The sequence below is a fragment of the Stomoxys calcitrans genome, chromosome 3 (assembly GCF_963082655.1).
Source record: "Stomoxys calcitrans chromosome 3, idStoCalc2.1, whole genome shotgun sequence".
Taxonomy (NCBI): domain Eukaryota; kingdom Metazoa; phylum Arthropoda; class Insecta; order Diptera; family Muscidae; genus Stomoxys; species Stomoxys calcitrans.
The window spans coordinates 172,928,228-172,946,479 of NC_081554.1; the positions used below are offsets into that span (position 1 = coordinate 172,928,228).

Consider the following 18,252-nt stretch of genomic DNA (forward strand, 5'->3'; position numbering starts at 1 on the left):
GGTCGTTGTTAATAAGAACTTTCGACATAAAAATGTATATACAAGTGGCATAACTTCCATTATATACAAGTTGAAATGTCATTCGATACGAAAGCGCACTCGATCACGTATGCGGTAATTCGGCCCCTGGACTTTCTGCAGGCACTGTCCTTTCGCTAAGATGGACTTAATGAATCCTGAAGTGGATGTCTGAAGGAAGCTCTCATCAAATATTTACAAATATTTCCTTCCCTATTCGGTTAATCTTACTGTGTAAACTAACAAAACGCCCATTACGTGTCTCCTATCTTGACCTCAACTTTTAATGTTCACTCAGTTTGTTTTGGCATCCATAGACAAATTTGAATTTTGCTCCACATACAAAAGATGTTTTTTTTTTAATATAAATGTATATTTTTTTCATGAATGTCTTTTTGTTATAAATTAATGTAATTTCAAATACATTATGATATAAAAATAGTTTTTTTTTTGTTTACAATGTTAGTATACATTTATGTTCTCTGAGATTGTTTGAATTTTCGCTAAGCGCGATAAGGATTTGGAAAAGATAAAAATAAAAAAATTCAATTCAATTGTTAAGGAAAAAATTCTAGGCTAACATGATAGAAACAGTATACTATAAGGTGGGGAGTGAAGGGGTTTTTAATTCCATTCCTCATCATCTTCCAGAGCAGCGGGTGCTGAAGAGGTAACAAAATTGTTATCATTCTGAAAATAAATGAAAAATAATTAATGAATTGTCATGAACATTGCCCTTAATACTAAATAGCCCACCTGTGGTACGCCCTTCCGTACATCTCGGCCACCAAAGCGGCTGCTATAATCGCCGCCACCACCTCCGGAGGCATGAGCCTTTAGGAATTCGGGAACTTCTTGACCGGCACCTTCCAAAATATTCACCAAATCTGGGGCTATGGCAGAATCACTCTCAGGATCAAAGAAACTTGTCGCCCGTCCATTGTTACCCACACGTCCTGTGCGACCAATGCGATGTACATACTCATCTATAGATTGTGGCATGTCATAGTTGACCACATGACGCACATTTTTAATGTCCAAACCACGTGCTGCCACTGAGGTAGCTATCAAAACTTTCATTCTACCAGTTTTAAAATCCTTAAGAGCTTCCTCCCGTTGACGCTGCAAACGATCACCATGTATGGAAGTTGTGGGAAATTCGGTTTCGGAAAGTAGGGAGGCCAAGAAATCGGCTCCACGTTTTGTTTCCACAAAGACAATAGTGCCATCTGGATTTTCTTGCAGGAGTTCCTAAGAAAAAAAAAATTGTGGTATTAATAAAAAAAAACACCACCACCTACTTTTTCACCCCCTAATCCTCTAACTTACCAACAGCTTTGCTCGCTTTTGTGATTTCTTAACTTCGTAAATATTTTGGGTTACATCCGAACATGCACCACCCACTACACCTATAGCTATGAAAATATACTCATTCAAATATTCGCCAGCCATGCGTTGTATCTCGGCAGGAAATGTGGCAGAGAACATCAAATTTTGTCTCTGATCCATGCTGCGCATGGTAGGATGAGTCATGATTTTTGAAACGCTTTCCTTGAAGCCCATATCCAGCATTCGATCGGCTTCATCTAGCACCACAAACCGTGTCTCCTCGAAGGAGATATAACACTTTTCCACATAATCCAAAAGGCGGCCGGGAGTGCAGATTAGTATATGGCTACCGCCTTTGCCTATGTTTTCCATTTGATGCTTGGAGGAGGTGCCGCCATATACAATACGTATATTCAAATAGGAACCCATGGCAAATTTACGTGCCTCGTTGAAGATTTGTATGGCCAATTCACGGGTGGGAGATACCACTAGGGCATGTGGCTTGCCTATGGAAGTTTCAGCGCCCTCGTTTAAGAGACTATTGATAATGGGCAACAAGAAGGAGGCTGTCTTTCCAGAACCTGTCTGGGCACAAGCCATTAAATCCCGACCAGCGGAAATAACAGGTATGGCAGTCTTTTGTATTGGAGTGGGCATTTTATAGCCAGACCGTTTGACATTGGTCAGCACTAGTTCTCGGAGGGCTGCCTCCTCAAAGGTTTGTATGGGCGCGGGTGCATTTTCACCAGTTACCTGAAAAAAAAAACTTTTTTAATATAATTCGTCATTAAGGAAATGTAAGACAATTTTCTAACCTTTACTGGAATGCTGTCATATTTTGAGAAATTTATGCCGCTTGTAATACCGGTGCCAAAAATTTCATCTTCGTTGTCTGTGGGTTCGGGAGGTATGTAAAACTCGCGAGGCTTTTGTGGTTCGCCATTTTCATCCACACCGTCCTCTTCACCTTTATTATTATTGAATTCCCGATGTCCACCACGATCGCCGCCACCACCACGACCACGCCCACGGCCGCCACCGCGTCCTCGTCCACCGCCAAAGCCGCCATTGTTGTAGCCTGAAAAAGAATTAAAAAATTTAATAAAAATAATTTTTTTTAATATTTAAATAGCAGCAAGCCACAAAAAGACAATGGACCAAAATGGACCAATAAGCGCAAAAGCCCTAACCCACTTGTGACTAATTCGCAAGCAACTTTATTTCCCGTCAACTTTTGATGGCCCAGGATCCAGCACAGGCTATCAGCTTTCCATGCATCTTGTAACAAGTTTCGACCTTACATGATTCGATAGATGCTAGAGCCCTAAGCGCCGCGTTACTGTCCACACATGTTTTGTGATAGTTTGACATGGCAGAGGCTGCAAGCTTTGACTGATGTTGTTGTAGCTACATATTCATGTGGACGTGACGATCCTCGTCAAGCTTATGTAGATGAGGCGACTTTTTTAGTCTTCGCATTAGCTCTGCACAGTTTACGACCGAAAAATCGGGTTTCGACCGATTCAGACCATTATGGGCACAAAAAAAAATTAAAAACTTTCCCACGAACATGCCATAACACAACACAAATGTCTTTGAAATGCTTTGCTAGATTTTGTTCGGCATCAAGGTTCGAAGAGAAACCGTAAATGTAAAATGTTGCTGATGTTGTTGTTAACACATTTTCATGTGAAGGTGGCGATCCTCGTCAAGCTCCTGTAGGTGAGCAAGCTCTTTCCGGTCCGGTGGTTAGTGGTTATTTTAAGGCGCCAATAACCCGCTTTGTCACATCGAGCATCATAGACAATCAGTATTTTTACAAGAACCGGTGCCGCCGGCCTCTCACTGAGACTCTCCGTTCGATACCGCTGATTATCCGCGACTGCCGTTGCAGCTACTCAGTATGGAGCTTTCCCCTATCCGCAACCTATGGACGCGCCCGGTAGCTCGCAACTAAGCTTCTCGTGACAACAATAAACACCACACAGTGTGGTGCTCATAAACACCAACCTATGTGGTGCTCAGAGCTTTCCCTTTTCTTTTTAGTGGAGACTTCGGACATTCCCTACAGATTCACTTCAACAAACAATTAGATATTTTGTCAGTAGAAAAACACTAAAGGGTTTGGTCTGCGATTTTTAGTTTTAACCCAAATTTTTTATCTAAAATTTGCCATTATGGATTCTCAGTGGATAGAAACCCTTCGTGCCCGTTTTTATGCACTTTTCCAATTTCTTAAATATGAACTAAAACAAATTGTTATTATATAAAACGCTCCAAAATGTACAGTTATTCCATTGCTATAATATAATAATGATATTTTTAAGCAATCTTAAAGACCAGCAACCAACATGTTTACCATGTAGTTTTAAAAGGAAAAAAAATATATATAATGAAAATATGCAATTTATTGAACAATAAAAACATATTGTTAGCAGTATTCTGAAATTACAAATTTCGTACAAATAAAAAAATCATAACGAACAATATGTAAAATTAAGTACTTATTATTTCACTTAATCTAAAGCCAAACTAAATAAATTACAAAATTTAAACAAAAAATTCAACACACATAAAAAATTATTTGTAGTTCATAGTACATAAAAAAACGATAAAACAAAATTAAAAATAAATAAAAAAAAAAAATAAATAAAAAAAATAAATAAAAACAAAATAAATAAAAAAAAAATAAATAAAAAAAATAAAGAAATAAAAAAAAAATAAATAAAAAATAAAAAAAAATAAATAAAAAAAAAATAAACAAAAAACATAAATAAAAAAAATAAATAAAAAAAATAAATAAAAAAATAAATAAAAAAAATAAATAAAAAAAATAAATAAAAAAAATAAATAAAAATAAAATAAAAATATAAAAAAATAGAAAAATAATAATAAAAAAAATAGAAAAATAATAATAAAAAAATAGAAAAATAATAATAAAAAAATAGAAAATAATAAAAAAAATAATAATAAAAAAATAGAAAATAATAAAAAAAATAAATTTTATTTTATTAAAAAAAAAGAAATTTTTTTTTATTAAAAAAAATAGAAATTTTATTTTATTAAAAAAAAGAAATTTTTTTTTATTAAAAAAAATAGAAATTTTATTTTATTAAAAAAATGGAAATTTAATTTTATTTGGAAAAAAATAGAAATTTTATTTTATTTAAAAAAATGGAAATTTTATTTTATTTAAAAAATATAGAAATTTTATTTTATTAAAAAAATAAAAATATTATTTTATTAAAAAAAAAACAAAAATTTTATTTTATTACAAAAATAGACATTTTTATAAAAAAAATAATAAAAATGAAAAATATAAAAAAATGTTTGTTGTTTTTAGAAATAAGCAACAAAACAAGCAAAATGAAAATAAAAATAGAAATATAAAATTAATATAAAAATTAAAATAAAACTGAAATAAAAAAATAAAATAAAAAAAATTTTATTTTATTACAAAAATAGACATTTTTATAAAAAAAATAATAAAAATGAAAAATATAAAAAAATGTTTGTTGTTTTTAGAAATAAGCAACAAAACAAGCAAAATGAAAATAAAAATAGATATATAAAATTAATATAAAAATTAAAATAAAACTGAAATAAAAAAATAAAATAAAAAAGAAATAAAATAAAATAATAAAAATAAAACAAAAAAAATGATAAATAAAATAAAAAAATAGAAAAAAATAAAATAAAAAAAGTAAAATAAAAAAAGTAAAATAAAAAAAAAATAAAAAAAAAATAAAATAAAATAAAATAAAAATAAAAAAAAATTAAATAAAAAAAATTAAATAAAAAAAATTAAATAAAAAAAATTAAATAAAATATAAAATAAAAAAATATAAAATAAAAAAAATAAAATAAAAAAAATAAAATAATAAAAAACAAAAAAAAAATAAAAAAATAAAAAAATAAAAATAATAAAAATAATAAAAAAATAAAATAATAAAATAATAAAAAAATAAAATAAAATAATAAAAAAATAAAATAAAATAATAAAAAATTAAACAATAAAAAATAAAATAAAATAATAAAAAAATAAAATAATATAATAAAAAAATAAAATAAAATAAAAAAATAAAATAAAATAAAAAAATAAAATAAGATAATAAAAAAATAAAATAAAATAAAAATAAAATAAAATAAAAATAAAATAAAATAAAAAAAAAATAAAATAAAAAAAAATAAAATAAAATAATAAAAAAATAAAAAAATAAAATAATAAAAAAATAAAATAATAAAAAAATAAAATAATAAAAAAATAAAATAATAAAAAAATTAAAAAAAATTAAAAAAAAAATAAAATAATAAAATAATAAAAAAATAAAATAATAAAAAAATAAAAAAATAAAAAAAATAAAATAATAAAAAAATAAAATAATAAAAAAAAATAAAATAATAAAAAAATAAAATAATAAAAAAATAAAATAATAAAAAAATAAAATAATAAAAAAATAAAATAATAAAAAATAAAATAAAAAAAAACATAAAATAAAACAAAAATAATATATTATAAAAAAAAATAATAAAAAAAATAAAAAAATATATTATAAAAAAACAATAATAATAAAAAAAATAAAAAAATAAAATAATAAAAAAATATATTATAAAAAAAATAATAAAAATAAAAAAATAAAATAATAAAAAAATAAAATAATAAAAAAATAAAATAATAAAAAAAATAAAATATAAAATGAAATACAATTAAAATTAAAATTAGAAATAAAATTTAAAATAAAAATATAAATTAAAATAAAAATATAAATTAAAATAAAAATATAAATTTAAATAAAAATATAAATTAAATAAATATATAAATTAAAATAAAAATATAAAATAAAATAAAAATATAATTAATTTATATTTTTAAAATAAAAATATAAATAAAAATATAAATTAAAATAAAAATATAAATTAAAATAAAAATATAAATTAAAATAATAATATAAATTAAAATAAAAATATAAATTAAAATAAAAATATAAATTAAAATAAAAATATAAATTAATATAAAATAAAATATGAAATAAAAATTAAAAAAAAAAATAAAAAGTGAATAAACTAAATTACAAATGAACTGCAGTAAAAAAATTAATTTTAAATAAAAAAATAAATTTTAAATAAGAAATAAATTTTAAATAAAAAATAAATTTTAAATAAAAAATAAATTTTAAATAAAAAATAAATTTTAAATAAAAAAATAATTTTTAAATAAAAGAATAAATTTTAAATAAAAGAATAAATTTTAAATAAAAAAATAAATTTTAAACAAAAAAAAATTCGAGTTCAATAAAAAATAATTGTGCAACTTTTTCAAAAAATATTAAAGACTGTGAGTACAGATAAACAAAAAATAAATGTACAGCGAATCAGTCAGATTAAGAACCAGTAAGGAAAGGCAAAAAAAAAAACAGACGGAGCCGACTTTATTACACCCTACACCAACGAAAATACGTACTACTCTCAATACACGGAACCTGTGTTGAAATCTAGTCAGACTTTTTTTAAAAGGCCATATCGGTTGAAAGATATATGTGGAAGCTACATTTAAACCTGATACGATTTTAATGAAATTTTGCACACATATTAGGACGTCAAATACATAGAAGGACGTCAAATACATATAAGGACGTCCAATACATATAAGGATGTCAAATACATATAAGGACGTCAAATACATATAAGGACGTCAAATACATATAAGGACGTCAAATACATATAAGGACGTCAAATACATATAAGGACGTCAAATACATATGAGAACGTCAAATACATATAAGGACGTCAAATAAAAAACTTCATTTTAAATTTTGTAAAGATCCGACCAAAATTGTGGCTTCTACAGCTTTAAAAAGTCTATATCGGATGAAAGATATATATGCGAGATATATCTCAATCTGAAACGATTTTGTTCAAAATCAATGGCGTTCGTCCTTGGGCTAAAATGGCATGTGCAAAATTTTGTGACAATCGGACAACAAATGCGACCTGTACACCTTGATGACAAGAATACATGGACAGACAGACGGACATAGAATCAGCAAGTGCTTCTAAGCCGATCGGTATACTTATCGATGGGTCTAGCTCTTCTCCTGCTTAGTGTTTTAAACAAATACACAAACTTATAACACCCTGTACCACAGTGGTGGTGTAGGGTATACAAGTCGTTGAGCCCATAAATATATTTGCACTGAAGCTACCTATGTATATCTTACTCAGAAAGACTTCGCACAAATTTTCCTAACATATTGAATTCTATAAAATAGTCAGGAATATTTGATTTAGCTTCAAAAGTAAAAATCGAGCGAGATAGTCAAATCAAGCTAGATAATGTTTAGAAATTTGACAATATTTAGCCGAATAACGAAAGCCACCAATATCAGCTGTAGTTGAAATAGGCATAGGCTGGGGTTTGTTTTAAATTTAATAAAATTGAACAAAAATGCACCCTTTATTTTACTCATAAGGTTACATAGGTAAGTCTATTTGGTGGCTATATCGAAATTTTAGTCCATGTGTTATTCTTGCCACAGATGTGGAAGGAGGCTAAGACAATATACAATTTCATTCAAATCGGTTCAAAAATACTGCTCTTCCTTCACTACTCTAAAGAAATAAAAACGCAGGTCGGCCTATATGGCAACTAAATCAATATATATTCCTATAAAGCTCATCCTTAAATTTAAGCTTTACATGGATTAAAAAACGTAACTGAAAAAAAAATTCCAGCTCAATACTTTGGTTTTAGATGACAGTTAGTAGACTAATGTATAGCAAACGGCATAACACATTACTGTGGGTATAAAAAATTATTAAAATAAGATTTTTTTTAAAAAGACGTTTAAAAGCTACGCTTCCACCTTACAAATCACACAACGAAATAACACAACCATCCGAACTTAAAGTTACTATTCTTGCAGCTTGTAGCTCCAAAACAAATGCGAAAGCTTGGGCGGCCGCAAAGCGATCTTTTATGCAAGATAATTTAGTGTAGTCGAATGACTTCTTTGCCTTAGCAAGACCTTCTATGATTTCCAATTTTACTTTCAAACGCTCTGCGGGAACATTCAAAATAACTTTAGGATCAAAAGTTTGGAAGCCGGATTGAATTTGATTTGCAGCAATGTTGGTAGTTTGTTGCTCCTGAAATTTTCGAATGTAGTTGTTAAACAGGTCTCGGGCAAGAACAAAATTTTTGATAATTTGTGCAATATCTGATGTACTTTGCAAAACAATATGTTGATATATCTCCTCCTGACTAGCTGGAATTACCGAAGTTGTTGAGGCATGTATGCCATTCATATTCATATCTTCTACTACAGCATCAAAAGGCAGAAGGCTCTGTTCAGAAGCTTGCGATAGTGGGAGTAGTGACTGTTGAGGTGGTGGCAATGTTTGTTGCATGGTGGTGTTAAGCATTGTTTGCAGAAACTCGTGAATGGGATTTTGTTGTTCTTCAACTTCTGTAGCAGCTTGTGGTTGCTGCTCTGTGAGTATTAAACGTCTGGGACGTGGAATAAAAGGACGGCGTCTTTTTCGTATCGGTGCTGTTGTATTTGTGTAACCAGGATCGTTTAGCCTTTGTCGTAGAATACTTTCCCAGTCTCTATACCAACCTCTATCCTCTTCTACAGCTATAGGCGGCACATCAGCTACAGGCAGTGCAGTAGCTATGGGCTGTGTAATACCTTTAGGCGGTGCAGCAGCTACAGGCGGTGTAGCACCTACAGGCGGTGCAGCAGCTACAGGCGATGCAACTTCTACAGGTAGTGGTGGAGCCTGAAGGGCATCACAGCCAACACCATCCACTTCTTGGGTTTCCTCAGCTATTGGCTGAATTAATGCAACATCATCGAGGCGTTGTTGTAATGTTCTTCTTGCCGTTTCTTCCGCTATTGAAGGTAAGTGATGAACTGATGCAGTGTTGGTTAGTTCAGCAACAGGGGTGGTTATAGAAACAACCCCCTCATCCGAACTAAAATCTTCCATTCGTGTCAAAGGTGTGGAAGCAATGGATTGAAGTATTGAACGGTTCCTTAAAATGTTTAGAAATTTGTTCTCTTCAACACTAGATGTTGCTGCGGCTATTTTTTGAATGCCTTGCGCCAATGGAGTGTTAGCGGATGACAGTGGCACAGTTTGATAATCGCTGGTGACCAAAGGTGTTTTGAGTTGTTGCTGGTCTTGTTTTTCCATTGTATTGCAGTCGAAAGATGTATTGTCGCCAGATGATAGTGACGGCAAGGCCATAGGAGGTGGTGGTATTATAACGGATGAATGAACAGTATCGTCTCCTAACTCACCAATTGTCCTAGAGTTAGGTTTGAAGAAATATTACTAATTGTTCTTATAATATGAATTCTAAATAAAATATGAGAGCGAAAATAACCAATAGAATGTTCAAAAAATAACCGCAAAGCGGTTAAATTTTTTTTAATAAAACTCTATGGGGATTATCTAAAAGGTTAAAAAAAGGATGTGCGGGTTTGGTGGAGATTGATAATATATAGACAAGTTAAGCTAGCTCAAAACGGTCGATCTTTTTGGCCTGGCACGGGATAGCTGTGAGCACCACACAAGCTGGAACATTGAGGTCCGATCTGTGCGGTGTTCATTGCTGTCACGAGAAACATAGCTGCGAGGTACCGATTTCGTCCACAGGTTGCGGATAGTGGAATGCTCCATCCGGAGTGTAACTGTAGTCGCGAACAATCAGCGCTATTTTTTTATTGTTTTTTTTTATTATTTTTATTATTATTTTTTTATTTTTTTATTATTATTATTTTTATTATTATTTTTTTATTATTTTTATTATAATTTTTTTATTATTTTTATTATAATTTTTTTATTATTTTTATTAGTATTTTTTTATTATTTTTATTATTATTTTTTATAATTTTTTTTATATATTATTTTTTTATAATTTTTTTATTTACATATTATTTTTTTTATTATCTTATATTTTTTTTTTACTTGTTATTATTTAAAAAAATAATAACTAAATAATAATAAATAAAATACTTTTTAATTTTTTATTATTATTATAATTTGTTTATTTTTTATAATTTGATAATTTTTTTATTTTTTAGCTATTTTTTTATTATTTTCTTTTATTATTTTTTTATTATTATTATTTCTTTTTTAATTTTTTATCTAATATTTTATTTATTTTTTATCTATTATTTTGTTATTATTTTATTTTTTTTATTTTTTGTCGTTTTTTTATAATTTTTTTGTTATTTTCTTATTATTTTTTTATTTTTTATATTATTTTCTTATTATTTTTTTTTTTATTTTTTATATTTTTTTATAATTTTTTATATTTTTTTATTATTTTTTATATTTTTTATTTTTTTTTTATTTTTATTATTATTTTTTTATTACTTTTTTTTATTACTTTTCTATTACTTTTTTATTACTTTTTTTTACTTTTTTTTACTTTTTTATTTTTAATTATTTTTTTAATTGCGGAAAGTGGAATGCTCCATCCGGAGTGTAACTGCAGTCGCAAACAATCAGCGCTATTTTTTATTATTTTTTTTTTATTATTTTTATTATCATTCTTTATAATAGTTTATTTATTTATTATTTTTTTATAATTTTTAAATTTTTTATTATTTTTTTATAATTTTTTTATTTTTTATTATTTTTTTTTTATTTTTAAGCTATTATTTTTTTATTTTTTAGCTATTATTTTTTTATTTTTAAGCTGTTATTTTTTTATTTTTTAGCTATTATTTTTTTATTATTTTTTCTATTATTTTTTTTTTCTATTATTTTTTTTTCTATTATTTTTTTTTATTATTATTTTTTATATTTTTAATTTTTTATTATTTTTTTAATTTTTTATTATTTTTTTAATTTTTTATTATTTTTTTAAATTTTTTATTATTTTTTTAATTTTTTATTGTTTTTTATCTATTATTTTTTTAATTTTTGATTTTTTATCTATTATTTTGTTATTATTTTTTATTATTTTGTTATGTTATTTTTTTATTATTATTTTATTATTTTTTATTATTTTATTATTATTTTATTATTTTTTTCTTATTATTTTTTTATTTTTTATAATATTTTTGTTTCTTATTATTTTTTATTATTTATTTTTTATAATTTTTTTAATATTTTTTTAATTTTTATTATTTTATTTTTTATAATTTTTTTAATATTTTTTTAATTTTTATTATTTTATTTTTTATTATTTTTAATATTTTTTTTTACCCACCACAGAAGGATGGTTGTCATTCCGTTTGCAACATACCGAAATATGGATATTTCCGACCCTATAAAGTATATATATTCTTGATCACCGTAAAAATCTAAGATGATCTAGCCATGTACGCCCGTCTGTCTGTTGAAATCACGCTAGTCTGTAAAAATGGAGATATTGAGCTGAAACTTTACACAGACTCTTTTTTTTGTCCATAGGTGAGTGCGTTAGGCCAGTCGACATTCCTTTTCAATTTGGCTCAGATCGATTCAGATTTGAATTTAGCTGCCATATAGACCGATCTCTCGATTTAAGATCTTAGGTCCGCTTTCGCCGAAATTACTGATAGTGAGTTATGTTAGGCCTCTAAACATATTTCTGCAATTTGGCCAAGATCGGTTCAGATTTGGATATAAAGCCTTGGCCCCATAAAAGGCACATTTATAATCCGATTTCGCAGAAATTTGGCTCAGTGACTTATGTTATATGGTTCAGATCGGTCTATATTTGGATATGACTACCAAAAAGGCCAATATTTTGTCCTACAAAATTGAACGACTTGTACTTAGTAGACCTCTCAATATCCGTGTCGAATTTGGTCCATAATCGGACCATATTTCGATGAAGCTGCTATGGGGGCATACATTATGCATTTTTCACCAGATTATGACGAAAGGTGGTTTACATATATACCGGAGGAGGTGGTGGATATCCAAAATTCGGCCCGGACGAAATTAACGCCTTTTTAGTTGTGTTAGTTATGTTCTCGCAAGAACTAGAACCCAGGCGTGTAGCTTCATAGGCGGATATGCCAACCTCTGAGCTACGGTGGACTCCAGAAATCGAAGACTAGACCTAGAAATTTCGACTACTGTAGGGATATCCCCCAAGACGAAATTCTAAACACGGGTATCTTATATCTCCAAGTGAAGGGGACTAGCTCCATCTAGCTCGGGGTTTGTCCTCAACCTATTAGTAGTGGCCAGTTTCTATATTCTTCCCACTGAGTTTTCCATTACCTCCCTGATTGCTGCAGAAATCTGCTTTATAGACAAGGTCGTCCGTGTGCAATCAGTTTCGAGCCATCCCTGTTGATATTCAAGAGGGTTTCATACCAGAGAATCAATAAGAACACCCCTCCGAGGCATTCCCCTTGTCACACGTCTTCTGGCTATACTGTTAAACAGGTCCGTGTTGAGTATCCTGCCATGTAGCATAACATCTGTCCAGCGGGAGATATCCGTGCGGTCCAAGGCGGCGCCTATCGACTTTATCTAGGAAATCCGCCATACCGTACACCTTCAGTTGCAGAGACGCCTCGACTTCTCGTACCATTTTGTGCAGGATCTTATACACCGACTTACCCTTGAGGTATGCTGGTGCGGAATGTGTCATCCTCAGAGAAGGCTTTAATCTCCTTCTAAAAATCCAAAACCGTAAGTGATCTTACGGTTATTTTCAGCAGTGTTGTTCCTAACCTAATGCTGGCGACATTTCTAAGAAACTACGTCTTGCATAAAAGCCATGAAAAACTTCTCTCCACTGCGGCACACCGTTTGGACTTGGCTATAAAAAGGAGGTCCCTAATCATTGACCTTAAAATTGAATTTGGCAGCACTCACTGATATGTAGGAAATTTGCCCGTTCTTTAATGGAATCGATTATAAACATCAATTCGCAAAGATGTTTATATACTCGACGTCCTCGTCTTGACACCATATCACCCCACGCATTTCATGATCCCCAGATCTTTGCCTGCTGGGCAATGCTATGGTCAAGCAGTCGGAAACATATCTTAATTCCTGGGTCCTCAATGTAGACCCCAGGCCCAATCTGCCCTCCAGCTTTAATCCATCCATGTAGAATGAACTTGCTGATAGCAATACAAAAGTTTCGTCAATCGAAAACCTTGCCGCTGTTGCATTTGGCCTCAAGTGACGCTTCAGGTATCCGATCCGAAACCTCTTTCATTCCTTTCGGGTGCCCTAACGACGCCTCGATTGTACCCCGATGGTGTGACCTGCTCCTGGCCTTTATCGATTTTCCCATCGCCTTTGTGACTATCCAAAAAGGTGTTGACACTGCGACACGCCACTCGGACTTGGCTTTAAAAAGGAAGGTCTCTTATCATTGAACTTATACTTGAATCCGACAGCATTTTTTTATATGGGAGAAGTTTGCCCCTGTTCCTTAATGAAATGTTTATGAGCAAATTTGCAATTATGTTTGCGCTTGATGTCCTAGGGTTAATAACATACCACCTCATGCATTCCACAATCGCCCGGATCTTCGTCTTCGTGGGTTCTCAATGTAAAACCCCAGGCCCAATCTGCCCTCCAGCATAAATCCATCCATATAGCATGAACTTGCAGATGGCAATACCAAAGTTCCGTCAATCGAAAACCTTGCCGCTGTTGCATTAGTCCCCAAGTGTCGTTACAGGTATCCGATCCGAAACATCTTTCATTCCTATCGGGTGCCCTAACGACGCCTCGACTGTACACCGATGGTGTGACCTGCTCCTGGCCTTTATCGATTTTCCCCATCGCCTTCAGTCTTATAGTCCCAGTGGCTGTCTCACATTTAATCTGTATGTATATATGCTAGATATCTATAATAATCTCAGGCCGTGGTTCTCATTGGACCGCCGCCATACCAAGGCAACATGTTCTTTAAACCTGTTGTATTGTCCTTATATTGCACTTTTTCTCCACTGCAGTCCACCAAATTACAGAGGCGTAAGTAAGTATTAAACTTAACAAGCTCCTGTAGAGACAGTGGACTATCCTCGGACTCAGGCCCCATTTCGACCCTACGGCCCAGCTATATAGTGCCCAATGTCTAAGAACCTCCTTATGCTCTCGAATGTGTTACTTCCAGTTCAGTTTCTCGCCCAAGATCACTCTTAAGTATTTGAACTTTTTTATATTTCTTTAATCTTTTAAATTTTTTTAAAAATTTTATTTTTTGTTATACGTTTTATTTCTTTATAAAATCTTTTTAATTTTTTTATAGAACTGTTGCTTTCATAGTAAAAAATATTACCAAAAATATCAATAAAAATATTAATAAATATGTATGTATATTAAATAAATTATTAACGAATAAAAAAATAATTTTTTTTTATTTAGTTCAACTTTTCGAACTTTTTTAAATAAATTTTTTTTAAAAATTTTATGATTTTTTTTAACAAAAAATTTCGATAAATTTTTCTTTATGAAATCCACCCTCACTCGCACACCCTTTGGATTAAAGTTGGAATAGATTTGTTGTTTTAAAGAAACATACTACAAAAAAAAAAACAAAATTTACCCTATAGAAGTTGCCAAATCAATATGATGGGGAAATACGAGCGGTGGTATCGAAGAGTTATTGCTGTCCATACCAATCAGCTCTTCACTTATTTGCGGAAGACCATGCGAATCTTGTACTTGCAGTTGAGGAGATAAAGGTTGAAGAAGAGGTTTAGAGAGTAGAGACAAACTGTCACTAGCTTTTATCATGCCGCTTAATTCCTGACGAGCTTCAATAACACTAGAAGGATTTTCAACAGTTGATGTGCTGGTATTGGGTTGTTGTAACGGTGGCTTAATTGCATCAAGTTCACTTCTTGTATCAGCATGTCTATTATGTTGTGCATTTTGTGCGTCATCCACTATTATCATCGACGGTTGTGAAGAACTAAACTCGGAATTTTCTTCCAAAACCATTGGGCAGCCATATGAGAATTCTTCTCGAATTAATTCCAAATCAATTGGAAAAAAGCATATGTGGGAATATGGCTTGTTTTTGAGCTTTGGCAAAGATAAAATGTCAACAATTTTCCGACGCATCATGGGAAATCGTAAGCTGTAATCGTTTTCTGCAAGATAGCGACGTCTTTGATTGAATACCCGTCCATTTTGTTCGGAGGATGATGGTGGTGGTGCTGCAGGCAGCAAAATCGAACGATTTCTCCTTATAGGCGGTGAATCCATTAGAGGAGATATAGAAACCTTAGAAGTTCTTGCTCTTAAATTATAGCGAGTCTGAGGCGTCGTCAACATATCGCTGCCTTGTTTTGTGGTATCTTTGAAGTGCTTTCTCTGTTTCTGTTGGGCTCTCAAATTGATTTGATCAGGAGAATCAACTGGAGAAATTGATGCCCCAATCTGATGTTGTTCAGCAGTAAAACTTCCTCTTTCAACTTCGAAATGCTCTCCCAATTGCATTGACATAGAGTCCATTGAATCCAATAGATTAATAAAATCTTGCTGAAATCTTTCCACAAAGCCAAGTTGTTCTTTTTCTTCGGACATTATTGTTGAGGACAACAACATAGCCAATAACTCCTTTTCTTTTAAATCTTCAAATCCAAGACGTTCATTACATCCCTCATCGTAATCGATCGGAATATTTTGGAGTCTCACAGCCTCCGGATGCAGCAGCAGATTATTAATGCCATCGCAAAACGTTTCAGCACAGCGTGGTGCTGTAGTTCTTTGTTTCTTTTTTTTAGTCTTTTTTGCATCCTTGTCCTGCTCTATTTTAAGAAACTTTTCGTACATTTCCATTATAAACTTTAGTATAACATGTTGTTGTATAAGATTTGCTTTTTTGAATAATGCTGGCACTTGTTTAATGAAACCGCTCAAGAAGGATAACTCGTCTTGATTGGGACGCCTTATTGGTATTAAATCAAATATGGGATTTTTGTAAATAATTCGCCGTGGATTTTCATTTTTTGCTAAGATTGATGTTAGAAAAACAAACAATATTTCGTACATATATAAAGTTAACTCTTAGGTCGTACTATGTTAGTAGTAAATTAATGATTTCGAAATAAACAGGAAAACTATACTTCTAACATGAAACTTTCAAAACAAAATGCATAATATATTTAAGGGTAACATCACTCACCATTGGATTCTCCGTTTTCATCATTGTTCTCATCCCCATGGTTATTATATCGGTTGTTTCCACCGCGACCTTAAATATAAAAATAAATAAATGTATTATAAAAACAAATAAATTTTTTATAAAAAAATATATTATAAAAAAAATAAATATTTATAAAAAAAATATATTATAAAAAAAATAAATATATCATAACAAAATTAAATATATCATTATAAAAATAAATATATAATAAAAATAAATATTTTATAAAAAAAAATAAATATTTTATATAAAAAGAAAATAAATATTTTATATAAAAAAAAAAATATTTTATATAAAAAAAATAAATATTTTATAAAAAAAAATATTTTATAAAAAAAAATTAATAAAAAGAAATGAATATTTTATAAAAAAAATATTTTATAAAAAAAATAAATATTATAAAAAAAATAAATATTTTATAAAAAAAAAAAAAAAATTATAAAAAAATAAATTTTATACAAAAAATTAATTTTATAAAAAAAAATATTTTATGAAAAAAAATAAATACTTTATAAAAAAATAAATATTTTATAAAACAAAAAATAAATATTTTATAAAAAAAAACAAATATTTTATAAAAAAAAATAAATATTTTATAAAAAAAAAAAATATTTTATAAAAAATAAATATTTTATAAAAATAAATATTTTATAAAAATAAATATTTTATAAAAAAAAATATTTTATAAAAAAAAAATATTTTATAAAAAAAAAATATTTTATAAAAAAAAAAATATTTTATAAAAAAAAAATATTTTATAAAAAAAAAATATTTTATAAAAAAAAAATATTTTATAAAAAAAAAATATTTTATAAAAAAAAAATATTTTATAAAAAAAAAATATTTTATAAAAAAAAATATTTTATAAAAAAAAAATATTTTATAAAAAAAAAAGAAATATTTAAAAAAAAAGAAATATTTTATAAAAAAATATAAATCTTATATATAAAAATTAATTTGTGTTTGTAGGTTTGTTAGTTTGTGTGTTCCTTATACTCAGAAACGGCTGAACCGATTTTCTTGAAATTTTCACTGATGGTGCATAATGATCCCGTGGTGAAAATAGGGCACTACTTTTTTTGATATCTGAAGGGGGAGCGGACCCTCCCCCTTACCCTAATTTTCAGAAACGCCAGATCTCGGAGATGAGGGGTGCAATTTAAGCGAAATTTTGTGTGATCTTTTATAGTGTGTATAGTGTTTGTAGGTTACAAACAAAAATTTGTATACCCCAAATTTCGGATGGGGTATATAACCAAATATATTTATATGCACCAATCACGAAAATATGGGACCTCAAATGAAAGGTATTGAAGATTAGAAAACGTCTCTGATATCCAATAGTCGGACCAAGTGTTTGGGGGACCAACCCATAACACACCTAAATTTACCGACCATCGCAATATGGGATTCAAATAAAAGGTATTTGCGAGTAAACTACGAACCTAATATCTAAATTTGGGACAATGTTTCCCCAAGACACCCCCAAACAGGACTTATTAACTGACCATGGCAATATGGGGCTTAAATGAAAGGTATTTGAGTGTGGAATACGAATCTGATATCCAGATGTGAGAACAAGTGTTAGTGGGGCCGCCCATCCCCGAGAACATCCCCCCAAGAATACAAATTTACGACCATAGCAATATGGGCAATATAGCAATATCAATGTTCGGGAAGTGTCTATGGGCCACCCCACCCCCATAACACCACCCAAATAGGAAGTATTTGCTAAACATTGCAATATGAGGCTCTAATAAGAGGTATTTTAG

General features: G+C 29.3%; 1 protein-coding gene across 3 annotated transcripts in view; it reads right to left on the reverse strand.

Annotated features, from left to right (window-relative positions):
* Positions 1 to 412: 412 nt before the first annotated feature.
* The window catches only part of LOC106091458 (ATP-dependent RNA helicase vasa), a 57,051-nt gene continuing 39,211 nt past the window's right edge, over positions 413 to 18,252 (reverse strand). For 2 of the 3 annotated variants that reach the window (XM_059366115.1, XM_013257983.2), the window contains 5 exons: positions 16,460 to 16,528; positions 2,163 to 2,425; positions 1,348 to 2,100; positions 775 to 1,269; positions 413 to 708 (listed from right to left, as the gene is read on the reverse strand). In XM_059366115.1, the coding sequence (XP_059222098.1) occupies positions 643 to 708; positions 775 to 1,269; positions 1,348 to 2,100; positions 2,163 to 2,425; positions 16,460 to 16,528 (1,646 nt within the window). In that variant the 3' untranslated portion in view covers positions 413 to 642. The remainder of the gene's footprint in view (positions 709 to 774; positions 1,270 to 1,347; positions 2,101 to 2,162; positions 2,426 to 16,459; positions 16,529 to 18,252) is intronic. The other variant, XM_059366114.1, reaches the window with a different exon arrangement.